Source organism: Callithrix jacchus, chromosome 16 (assembly GCF_049354715.1).
Source record: "Callithrix jacchus isolate 240 chromosome 16, calJac240_pri, whole genome shotgun sequence".
Classification (NCBI taxonomy): domain Eukaryota; kingdom Metazoa; phylum Chordata; class Mammalia; order Primates; family Cebidae; genus Callithrix; species Callithrix jacchus.
The window spans coordinates 80,272,443-80,285,638 of NC_133517.1; the positions used below are offsets into that span (position 1 = coordinate 80,272,443).

A 13,196-nucleotide genomic window follows, 5' to 3' on the forward strand; every position below is an offset into this window, starting at 1 on the left:
GGTACCAGGGATTGGGTATACAAAGATAAACAAATCACAGCCTCTCCTCAGGGATTTTCTTGTTTAACACTCACTGTGCCAGAAACAAGTTAATGGGCTAAGGGATCAGACAGCTGTTCTCACTGGGAGGAGTGAGAAACTTTACACAAAGAGAGGGGTAAGAATTAGCAAAAAGAGAAGGGTTTTTCGGGAAGAAATAAAAGCATGGACAAAAAATAGAGAGGTGAAAGAACATAGCACCTTTCAGGAAAAGCTGAAGGTATGGAGTGCTGGAGGAAAAATGGGAAATGAGACTGGGAAAGCAGGTTGGAAACACCTGTGTGGGGTATTATATGTCAGGTTTGAATGTGATTCTATGACTAAGGGGATTTACTATTTTTAGGCAAGGCTGTGGCATGTTGAGATCTGTATTCAAGAGAGAAGTCTTTGCTAGCAATATGGAGGATGACTTTGGAGAGAGGAGGAGCTAGAGGTTAAGACTCGACAGTTTTAGCCAAGGGAAACTATGATAAAGACATGAACTAAGTCAGTAGCAGTCATAATTCTGGAATGCTTGGCAAGATGTGGAGAGTAGTACACTTATAACAAGATAAGAGACATACAGAAAAGACTCCGTCCTGGAGACTTTACTTAAGGCCTGTGGGGTGAGGTGACAGCAAGAGAACAGAGGAACTATGGGGCATGGGTCTCACAAACCATCTCTGATTGAGATGGTGTTAATTCCCCATGCGGGTTTCCATGGAGAACAGAGACTTACTGGCAGCAGTGAAAGAAGTAACTGTTTATCTGACAATGTTAGCCGTGTGTCCCATTGCTGGGCTACACAGTTGTATGCTATTAATTCACATTTTTAAAATTCTTTAATTACTTTGTGAATAGTATTATGATACTATACCATATGTTGTGTTAAAAACCCATTGAGTTATTTAACAAGTACAACAGGTCCTCAAATAACATCATTTCATTCAACTTCCTTCATTTATAACGTTGATAAGAGAATGAAATTGATTCCTGACCAGGGTCACTGTCTGTGTGGAGTTTGCCTGTTCTCCCCATGTCTGCATGGGCTTTCTCTGAGTACTAGAGTTTTTCTCCCACATGCCAAGGCTGTGCACGTGAGGTTCACTGGCACGTCTACATGGTCCTGGTGGAGTGAGTGTGGGTATGGCTGTGCCCAGTGATGGGAGGCATCCTGTTCAGGCCTGTTGCCCACCTTGAGCCCTGAGTTGCTGGGACAGGCTCCAGCTATGAAACTGGAATAAGTGGGTTCAAAAAAGATGAATGAAAACAAATTATTGTAAAATAAATATGTGTAAGGTAAATGGTCATCATATGGACGCCCACGAAAAGGACACGGCATGAAAGGGCTCAGCAAGCCCAGCTCATTTTATCTTTTGGGGTTTGAACTGTGTGGCGGCGGGAGGCACTCCTGACAATTTCCACTTTGCAAACATTTATTCCTTGACGTAACCACCACCAGTATAACTACCCTCACTCACTGATGAACCCCATATTGCACAATTATCTCACTGGTGTTTATCTTTCTTAGATGGATGTGCACCTCACGTTTATTTCAGTGTTTAATAATTGAAGTGTTTTGGCCTTTATTTAGAAGTTTGGGGGTGTTTTGTGACTAGTATGGCATGGAAACTTGACTTGTTTCTCTCAATTGGCCTATGGTAAAACTGGTTTTTGTTATAGGTCATTTCATTGAGTGTCAGAGTTTCCAAGAATCTCTCCATGATGTTAAGTGAGGACTTACTGTGTTTAAAATACATTACAGTTCTCACAGCCATGTTCTGACGTTTCCTAAAATATCAATACATACCAGGAATGTACAAAAATATAAGGGGCCTAAGTTACTGAAACCCCCTGGCTGTAGAACAAGGTAAGTGCCCTCATCAGTAAGACTTGGATCACACCACCCAGCAATATCTTTCTCTTAGTAAAACAGAAGTTTTTCATTCAGATACCTACCATCTTCCCCAGCCTGCTCCCTGCTCTGAATTCCTGTCTGATAACCTAGTGTTTTCTCTGTTCTTGCTCAACTCTGAATAGTCCTGCTACAGCTATCTCCCCTAACCACTCTCAATTTCTTCCAGCAAAGGCCATACCTGAGGTTATTTTTCTTCTGCATTCTCAGCATCTGAACATGTATCCATTCAAATAAAGATAGATGTTTACATCTGTAACATAACCCCTCTTTTTGGCCCTTCTACAGTTAGGAATTTTCACAAGCAATCAGAAAGAGTCCCAATTCAACAGGTTCAAAGGTCCCTTAAGAGCAGACATATTATGTTTATATCCTTTTTTAGTTCCTTCTCCAAATTGCCCTATACTCTGTTGCAAATTATCTCCCTAAACACAGCTCTATAACCTGCTACTCCCTCCTCCTAAATGTCAGTTACTCCCCAAGGTCTGTGAATGCATCCCTATCCCCCAGCTGTGCCTCAGCTCTTCTTTTTTTTTCTTTTCTTTTTTTTTTTTTTTTTAATTGCATTTTAGGTTTTGGGGTACATGTGCACAGCATGCAATACAGTTGCATAGGTACACACATGGCAGTGTGTTTTGTTTGGTTTCTCCCCTTCACCCACATTTGGTATTTCTCCCCTGGCAATCCCTCCCCACCTCCCCCTCCCACTGGCCCTCCCCTTTCCCCCCATAGACCCCAGAGTTTAGTACTCCCCTCTGTGTCCATGTGTTCTCATTTTTCATCACCCGCCTATGAGTGAGAATATACAGTGTTTCATTTTCTGTTCTTGTGTCAGTTTGCTGAGAATGATGTTCTCCAGATTCATCCATGTCCCTATAAACGACACGAACTCATCATTTCTGATTGCTGCATAATATTCCATGGTGTATATGTGCCACATTTTCCCAAGCCAGTCTATCATTGATGGGCATTTGGGTTGATTCCAGGTCTTTGCTATTGTAAACAGTGCTGCAATGAACATTTGTGTGCATGTGTCCTTGTAGTAGAACGATTTATAGTCCTTTGGATATATACCCAGTAATGGGATTGCTGGGTCAAATGGAATTTCTATTTCTAAGGCCTTGAGGAATCGCCACACCGTCTTCCACATTGGTTGGACTAATTTACACACCCACCAACAGTGTAAAAGTGTTCCTTTTTCTCCACATCCTCTCCAGCATCTGCTGTCTCCAGATTTTTTAATGATCGCCATTCTAACTGGCGTGAGATGGTATCTCAATGTGGTTTTGATTTGCAACTCTCTGATGACCAGTGACGATGAGCATTTTTTCATATGATTGTTGGCCTCATATATGTCTTCTTTTGTAAAGTGTCTGTTCATATCCTTTGACCACTTTTGAATGGGCTTGTTTGTTTTTTTCCTGTAAATCTGTTTGAGTTCTTTGTAAATTCTGGATATCAGCCCTTTGTCAGATGGGTAAACTGCAAAATTTTTTCCCCATTCTTTTGGTTGCTGATTCACTCTAGTGACTGTTTCTTTTGCCGTTCAGAAGCTGTGGAGTTTGATTAGGTCCCATTTGTCTATTTTGGCTTTTGTTGCCAATGCTTTTGGTGTTTTGTTCATGAAGTCCTTGCCTACTCCTATGTCCTGGATGGTTTTGCCTAGATTTCCTTCTAGGGTTTTTATGGTGCCGGGTCTTATGTTTAAGTCTTTAATCCATCTGGAGTTAATTTTGGTGTAAGTTGTCAGGAAGGGGTTCAGTTTCTGCTTTCTACACATCGCTAGCCAGTGTTCCCAACACCATTTGTTGAACAGGGAATCTTTTCCCCATTGCTTGTTTTTGTCAGGTTTATCAAAGATTGTATGGTTATAGCTATGTGTGTTGCCTCTGATGCCTCTGTTCTGTTCCATTGATCTATATCTCTGTTTTGGTACCAGTACCATGCTGTTTTGATTACTGTAGCCTTATAGTATAGTTTGAAATCCGGTAGTGTGATGCCCCCCGCTGTGTTCTTTTTGCTTAGAATTGACTTGGCTATGCGGGCTCTCTTTTGGTTCCATATGAAGTTCAAGGTGGTTTTTTCCAGTTCTGTGAAGAAAGTCAATGGTAGCTTGATGGGGATAGCGTTGATTCTGTAAATTACTTTGGGCAGTATAGCCATTTTCACAATATTGATTCTTCCTAACCATGAACATGGAATGTTTCTCCATCTGTTTGTGTCCTCTCTGATTTCGTTGAGCAGTGGTTTGTAGTTTTCCCTGAAGAGGTCCCTTACGTTCCTTGTGAGTTGTATTCCAAGGTATTTTATTCTTTTTGTAGCAATTGTGAATGGCAGTTCATTCTTGATTTGGCTCTCTTTTAGTCTGTTATTGGTGTAGAGGAAGGCTTGTGATTTTTGCACATTGATTTTATATCCTGAGACTTTGCTGAAGTTGCTTATCAGTTTCAGGAGTTTTTGGGCGGAGGTGATGGGGTCTTCCAGGTATATTATCATGTCGTCTGCAAATAGAGACAATTTGGCTTCCACCTTTCCTATTTGAATACCCTTTATATCTTTTTCTTGCCTGATTGCTCTGGCTAGAATTTCCAGTACTATATTGAATAGGAGTGGTGACAGAGGGCATCCTTGTCTAGTGCTGGATTTCAAAGGGAATGCTTCCAGTTTTTGCCGATTCAGTATGATATTGGCTGTTGGTTTGTCATAAATAGCTTTTATTACTTTGAGATACGTTCCATCGATACCGAGTTTATTGAGGGTTTTTAGCATAAAGGGCTGTTGAATTTTGTCAAATGCCTTCTCTGCATCAATTGAGATAATCATGTGCTTTTTGTTTTTGGTTCTGTTTATGTGGTGAATTACGTTTATAGACTTGCATATGTTGAACCAGCCTTGCATCCCCGGGATGAATCCCACTTGATCATGATGAATAAGTTTTTTGATTTGCTTTTGCAATCGGCTTGCCAATATTTTATTGAAGATTTTTGCATCTATGTTCATCATGGATATTGGCCTGAAGTTTTCTTTTCTTGTTGGGTCTCTGCCAGGTTTTGGTATCAGGATGATATTGGTCTCGTAGAATGATTTGGGTAGGATTCCTTCTTTTTGGATTATTTGGAATAGTTTCAGAAGAAATGGTACCAGCTCCTCTTTGTGTGTCTGGTAGAATTCGGCTGTGAACCCATCTGGACCTGGGCTTTTTTTGTGTGGTAGGCTCTTAATTGCTGCCTCGACTTCTGCCCTTGTTATTGGTCTATTCATAGTTTGAGCTTCCTGCTGGTTTAGGCTTGGAAGGACACAGGAGTCCAGGAATTTATCCATTTCTTCCAGGTTTACTAGTTTATGTGCATAGAGTTGTTTGTAATATTCTCTGATGATGGTTTGAATTTCTGTGGAATCTGTGGTGATTTCCCCTTTATCATTTTTTATTGCATCTATTTGGTTGTTCTCTCTTTTCTTTTTAATCAGTCTGGCTAGCGGTCTGTCTATTTTGTTGATCTTTTAAAAAAACCAGCTCTTGGATTTATTGATTTTTTGGAGGGTTTTTCGTGTCTCAATCTCCTTCAGTTCAGCTCTGATCTTAGTTATTTCTTGTCTTCTGCTGGGTTTTGAGTTTTTTTGATCTTGCTCCTCTAGCTCTTTCAATTTTGACGATAGGGTGTCAATTTTGGATCTCTCCATTCTCCTCATATGGGCACTTATTGCTATATACTTTCCTCTAGGGACTGCTTTAAATGTGTCCCAGAGATTCTGGCATGTTGTGTCTTCGTTCTCATTGGTTTCGAAGAACTTCTTTATTTCTGCCTTCATTTCATTGTTTATCCAGTCGACATTCAAGAGCCAGTTGTTCGGTTTCCATGAAGCTGTGCGGTTCTGGGTTGGTTTCTGAATTCTGAGTTCTAACTTGATTGCACTATGGTCTGAGAGGCTGTTTGTTATGATTTCAGTAGTTTTGCATTTCCTGAGCAGTGCTTTACTTCCAATTATGTGGTCAATTTTTGAGTAGGTATGATGTGGTGCTGAGAAGAATGTATATTCTGTGGATTTGGGGTGGAGAGTTCTGTAAATGTCTATCAGGTTTGCTTGCTCCAGGTCTGAGTTCAAGCCCTGGATATCCTTGTTGATTTTCTGTCTGGTTGATCTGTCTAATATTGACAGTGGAGTGTTGAAGTCTCCCGCTATTATTGTGTGGGAGTCTAAGTCTCTTTGTAAGTCGTTAAGAACTTGCCTTATGTATCTGGGTGCTCCTGTATTGGGTCCATATATGTTTAGGATCGTTAGCTCTTCTTGTTGTATCGATCCTTTTACCATTATGTAATGGCCTTCGTTGTCTGTTTTGATCTTTGTTGCTTTAAAGTCTATTTTATCAGAGATGAGGATTGCAACTCCTGCTTTCTTTTGCTCTCCATTTGCTTGGTAAATCTTCCTCCATCCCTTTATTTTGAGCCTTTGTGTATCCTTGCATGTGAGATGGGTTTCCTGGATACAGCACACTGCTGGGTTTTGACTTTTTATCCAATTTGCCAGTCTGTGTCTTTTGATTGGTGCATTTAGTCCATTTACATTTAGGGTTAATATGGTTATGTGTGAATTTGACACTGCCATTTTGATGCTAGCTGGCTGTTTTGCCCGTTAGTTGTTGTAGATTCTTCATTATGTTGATGCTCTTTAGCATTCAGTGTGATTTTGGAATGGCTGGTACTGGTTGTTCCTTTCTATGTGTAGTGCCTCTTTCAGGAGCTCTTGTAAAGCAGGGCTGGTGGTGACAAAATCTCTGAGTGCTTGCTTGTTTGCAAAGGATTTTATTTTTCCTTCACTTCTGAAGCTCAGTTTGGCTGGCTATGAAATACTGGGTTGAAAGTTCTTTTCTTTAAGGATGTTGAAATATTGGCCCCCACTCTCTTCTGGCTTGTAGAGTTTCTGCCGAGAGATCTGCTGTGAGTCTGATGGGCTTCCCTTTGTGGGTGACCCGACCTTTCTCTCTGGCTGCCCTTAGTATTTTCTCCTTTATTTCAACCTTGTTGAATCTGACGATTATGTGCCTTGGGGTTGCTCTTCTTGCGGAATATCTCTGTGGTGTTCTCTGTATTTCCTGCATTTGAGTGTTGGCCTGTCTTGCTAGGTGGGGTAAATTTTCCTGGATAATATCCTGCAGAGTATTTTCCAGCTTGGATTCATTCTCTTCATCACATTCTGGTACGCCTATCAAACGTAGGTTAGGTCTCTTCACATAGTCCCACATTTCTTGGAGACTTTGTTCATTCCTTTTTGCGCTTTTTTCTCTGATCTTGGCTTCTCGTTTTATTTCATTGAGTTGATCCTCGACTTCAGATATTCTTTCTTCTGCTTGATCAATTCGGCTATTGAAACTTGTGCATGCTTCGCGAAGTTCTCGTATTGTGTTTTTCAGCTCCTTTAATTCATTCATATTCCTCTCTAAGGTATCCATTCTTGTTATCATTTCCTCAAATCTTTTTTCAAGGTTCTTAGTTTCTTTACGTTGATTTAAAACATGTTCTTAAAGCTCACAAAAGTTTCTCATTATCCACCTTCTGAAGTCCAGTTCCGTCATTTCGTCACAGTCATTCTCCGTCCAGCTTTGTTCCCTTGCTGGTGAGGAGTTTTGGTCCTTTCTAGGTGGCGAGGTGTTCTGGTTTCGGGTGTTTTCCTCCTTTTTGCACTGGTTTCTTCCCATCTTTGTGGATTTATCCACCTGTCGTCTGTGTAGTTGCTGACTTTTTGATTGGATCTCTGAGTGGACACCCAGATTGTTGATGATGGAGTATTTCTGTTACTTGGTTTTCCTTCTACCAGTCTAGCCCCTTCGCTGTACGACTGCTGAGGTCCACTCCAGGCCCTGCTTGTCTGGGGTGCACCTGTAGCGGCTGTGGAACAGCGAGGGATGCTACCAGTTTCTTTTTCTGCTATGTTTGTCCCAGGATGATGTCTGCCGATTGTCAGTCTTATGGATATAGAGGGGTCAGGGAGTTGCTTGAGGAGACAGTCTGTAGGAGCTCAAGTGCTGAGCTGTGAGCTCTGTTGTTCATTCAGGGCTGCTAGGCTGCTATGTTTAGTTCTGCTGCAACCTAACTCGTAAGAAAACCCCTTTTTTTTCCTCAGATGCTCTGTCTGGGGTGGGGGGTTGGGGCTTTCCTTGTGAGTGTCCGCCTCACTGTCCTGCCCAGCTAGGAGGCAGTCTAGTCACTTTTTGCCTGCCGAGGCTCCGCCCTGCTGGTGTGAGGTTCACCCTTTTCCTGCAGGCTCCGCCCTTCTGCTGTGGTCTCCGCCCTGTTGCCATGGGCTACGCCCTGCGGCGGAGTCTCTTTGTTGTACCGGGTTGCCTCGGCAGCGGCAGGCTGCCTCAGCAATGGGAGTAGGGGCTGATTGCCTTGGTAATGGCTGACGCCCCTCCCCTGCGGAGCTGCACTTTAAAAAAAAAAAAACCTATTCACCGGGAGCCTTTGGAATCACCGTTTTGTTTGTCGCACTGCGCTCCCCTAAATGCTGAGTCCCTGGGATTTCCTGGGCTGGGTCACAGTTCAAGACCCGTTCAGTCTCAAGTTCAGCCCTCTCGGGTCTTAGTTTGCCGGTTCAACAGGGCACCCGTAACAGTGCGCTTTTGTATGGAGCGCTGTGGAGCGCCTCTGCGCTCCGGCGCGGGCCGGAGCCACACCGGCTGCCGGCTGCGCCAGCGGAGACCTCTGCCTGGCGTCCCGCATCTCTTTTATACCTGGGGATTTCCCCGTTCTGTGGGCAACTAAGATCCGTCTGGAAATGCTTCCCCGACTCACCCTCTCCGTGCGTCCAGTGAGAGCTTCAATCCTGGGTTGTTCTCACAGCGCCATCTTGAGTCCTCCCCGCCTCAGCTCTTCTTGACCCTCCAACCACCATTCTAGTTATATTCTTCATTAATCACATTTTACCCTACACTCCTACCTTGGATAGGCTTTTGCAGTTGTAAGTCATAAATGCCTAACCCAGACTAGCTTAAACAATAACAACAACAATAATATATCAATATATTGGCTCATATAACTAAAAACAAATCTGGGTAGTATTGGATCAGATGCAGCCCTGTCCTAAGGTTCAAAAAATATTCTTGGGGTCCTACTCTGTCTCTTGCTATTGCTATTGATTGTCCAGTTGAAGAAAGACTTTTCCTCCACTTCAGCAATAAAGATAACACTCTAAATGCTCCAGACTGTATCAATTTAGCTCAGTTTTTATAAAGGAAAGAGAGAAACCTTTTTTCCAGCCTCCTTATGTAAAGACCCAAAGACTCTGATCTGTCCAGCTTGATATCTCACATCCATCCCAGCCTAAGACCATGAGGTTCTCAGACCAAGAGGACCAAAATTGCAACCAGAGAAAAAAATATGAAAAAAGCTTGCTGAACAGAAAATGCCAGTCTACTAGACAGTGGTACCCAAATTTCTAAGAACACAGATTTCCTGTCCTGTTTCAGACCCACCCACTCAGAATCTTTCAAAGCAAGCCCTGATAAATATATATCTCCTGGATCATGGCAGTAAGTAGTATGCTGTTCATTCAGGCTACTCCATCTACCTTTGGCCATCTCTCAATTCCTGTCTACTTTTCCAGGCCTTGCTCAAACCCCATCTCCTGTAGGAGGACCTCTTATATTTTCAAAAGTGATCTGAGAATAATAATTGCTTTCTCTAACATAGGTACAAATGGCTTTGGGGAGGAGGTGAGCTGTGGATCAGGGTCTTGACTAATGGCCAATATTTTGATCAGTATGGAGAATGAAGAGAAGGCTTTTCTAGAAAGAAAGAAACATAAGAATCTAAAGTGCAAAGATTATTTTGCAGAGAATGAATAAATAAATTTGGCTGAAACAGGGTAACCAGGGAAATAGCAAGACAAGAATATTGATAGTTTTGCCACCAGATTATGCAATGTCTTGAAAGCCAAAGTAAGAATGTTTTATTTTGTCCAGGATTCTAAAGCTTTTCAATATATTGATCTCTTTTTACTTGAGGCAAGCAATTAGGGCCTAGTACAGTGGGAACTTCTGAAGCAGTCTCTTCCACAAGCACCCTCGTCAGTTTATCCAAGTTCTCAGAAAAATGTACTATGCTTGTCACAAGGGGGAAAAGGTTATAAACACTGAATGAAGCAAAAGGGAGCCAATTTAAAAAAAAGGTTTTTTGGTTTTTTTTTTTTTTTGAGATACCGTCTCACTTTATCTCCCAGGCTGGAGTGCAGTGGCACAATATAGTCTCACTGCAACCTTTGCCTCCTGGGTTCATGCACAATTCTTTTACTTCAGACTCCCAAGTAGATGAGATTACAGGCATGTGCCATCACATGCAGCTAATTTTTATATGTTTAGTAGAGATGGGGTTTTGCCATGCTGGCCATGCTGGTCTCGAGACACTCATCACAGCTTCTAACACGTAGTGAGCATTAAATAAATAATAGCTATTATCATAATGCCAAAAATGCAAAGATCATATTATGTCTGGAAATCTCTTAATATAATACACCTCAACCATGTGTCAAAAGCTTTAAAAAACAATAAATTTAAAAGAAATTTGATTAAAAGTCAACACTCATCCTTGATTCTTTGTTATTACAAAATTGAAACAAAAAGACATTTCATTAACATAATTCAAAACACTTAAACCTTCAAGACGCATTTTGCTTAACAGTCAATTGATCAAACACAGATTTGATTTAGCATAAGGTATTGCTTAACATGATAAAAACATGAAACATACAAAAGAGATACAACTGTTGAAATGAGGAGAAATATGTTTTCTGCACAAGAGAGGGTGATGTCCTGGGATGGGGAAGATGCATGAGAAGGGAAAAAGGAAAATGCACTGAAATATATTTAGAATTGACAATAATTCAAATACTCAGTACATAATTGAGTAAAAAAAATACAAAAATCAAAACTTCAGAATATAAGAAGTAGCTATCTAGAAAACAAAACATGAAAAATGGTGGACTGCACTCACCCCTGCAAAGAATAGGCCAAACACACATAATAATCAGAAATAACTCTTGCAAGAAATAGGCTGTCCATGTATTAAGATGAACACTGTAAAACCTTGATGAAACATGTAAAATATTTGGATAAATGGAGAAACATAACATATTCCTGGAGGGAAAGCTGAATACGTAAAGATATTGTGTTCTCAAATTAACTTAAATATTAATAAAATCATAATTGTATGGGGGAGAACTGAACAGAACAATTCTCATGTTTAATCAGGATAATAAACAGAGATGAATAGCTTTGCCTTTTCTTTGTTAAATTAAAAATCACGAGTAGGAAACAACAGATATTATAACATATAAATCTATATTGATTATGTCCTTGACAGAGACCAGAAACACAGATCAGTGAAACACCTTAGAAACAGACCCTGCTATTTATAAAGTTTTAATAAATTATTAAAGAAATATTAAAAATCAATGGGGAAAATAATTATTTCATAAATTATGCTGAAAACTGTTTTAGCTATTTAGAAAAAAATTCAGTTTTTAGAGCATATGATGTCACATTAATTTAAAAACTAAATGCAAAAATTAACAAACAAGCTATCTTCACAGTAGATGGAAAAGGATTATTAAGCACGAAAATGGTAAAGGAGTAGTAACAGAAATGAGCTCAAAATGAAAAGTTTGAAATAGCTACCTGTGTGAAATTTAAAACTTCTCTAAGTCAAAACAAACATTGAAAGGTTAAACAGCAAACTGGAAAAGCACTTATAACTAATAAAACAAAGGTCTAACGTCCTAATATATAAAGAGCTCCCAGAGATCAATGTAGAGAATTTAAAATTCTTTAAAAAACAAATGAGTAAGACATTAAGAGGCAAGAAGGAAATGCATTAACAGAGGGAAATACAGATCACTGATAAGCATGCAAAACATGGCCTAACAGTAACAATTAGAGAAATAAATATTAAAATAAAAGATTCAATGTTACATTAGCAAAGCTTTTATAGAGATTAAAATAAATTATAGTTAAGTTTTGGAGTCAGAATCATTCTCATGTAGAGCTGGTAGACATGAATTGTTCAGCTTTCTGAGCAGCACTCTGGCAATATGAATCAAGTCATAAAAATATTCATGTCCTTCAACCAATTATTTCCACTTTCAGGAATCTCTTTGAAGGGCTTAACCAGAAAGGCAACCAGAGTTCTCTTTAAGATTTTGCATTGCAGCATTGTCCATAAGCAGGAAGAGACTCCCTAAATTTCTAACAATAGAGAAATGGTTATGTAAATTAAATTGGAGCATATTAGAGAATATTGTTCAGGCATAACAATATTTTTGAAGAGTATTTGATGGTATAGTCAAAAGCATTCAGTATGCTCTCAGTTATGTTTGAAAAATAAAATGTGAGCTATGAATAGAAAATGCCTTGTACAAAATCTCCATAAAATTATTGAAGGCTATTGCTTGAATATGGGATAGTGATTAATTCTATTTCGTTTCCTACTATTTTTCAACTTATCTACAATGAACATATTGTTACCTTATACTTACAGAAAATGTTAAATATTTCTTTAGAAGAACTTAGGTAACCCTCCCATAATGATGCAGCTTTGTTTGTTTGCTTGTTTAATCAAAAAAGTCTGCAGAAAGACTCACCTACAACCTCTGCAATCATGAAAATGAAGCATATTGCTGAAGCAGCACAGAGTTTCCACTTGGCATAGGCGTGCTCATTTGCCCTGTTCTCTGTGGGCCGGGAGTCACTGTGGCAATGGTACATGCCTCCTGACTCCAGCTCCTCTGGTCTCTCTCGGGGAAACTGATCTTTATTCACCGATTTCTGTTGAAGTTCCACACTATGGATGAGTTTGACAGAAGCAAGAAATGAACATAGTTACAAACAAGCAGCTCATTGACCACCCTGCCCATACTTGGAACCACTATTAGGACATTGGCTAACTTGCTAGGAAGTGTTAGTTTGCAACTCCTTCTACAAAGAAATATCAAGTATAAGAAGCAAGCAAGAAATTTCCTTCTAAACCCCAACTACTAAAAGTTTAGTTTTATTCAGTTAATACACCACCAATGATTAAGAGACAGCAAAGGAATAGGAGAAAAGAAGCAGATTGATTTTAAAGGGATTTCTTCCCAGTTATTTCACTTTTAAAAGACATTGGACACTGTGTTACAAAATAAAATATAATAAATCAGGGTACATTGTACAATATGTGTATATGAGCCAGACTGAGGATTGAAATACACATCAACGTCATTGATAGATCATAGC

General features: G+C 40.0%; 1 protein-coding gene and 1 long non-coding RNA gene across 4 annotated transcripts in view; one reads left to right on the top strand and one right to left on the bottom strand.

Moving 5' to 3' along the window:
* The window catches only part of LOC103788644 (uncharacterized), a 469,911-nt gene that overhangs the window by 379,604 nt on the left and 77,111 nt on the right, over nucleotides 1-13,196 (top strand). The window lies entirely within an intron of this gene.
* SLC30A8 (solute carrier family 30 member 8) overlaps nucleotides 1-13,196 on the bottom strand; it is a 57,888-nt gene that overhangs the window by 30,358 nt on the left and 14,334 nt on the right. The window contains exon 2 of the mRNA XM_035277427.3: nucleotides 12,566-12,765. Within this exon, the coding sequence (XP_035133318.1) occupies nucleotides 12,566-12,765 (200 nt within the window). The remainder of the gene's footprint in view (nucleotides 1-12,565; nucleotides 12,766-13,196) is intronic.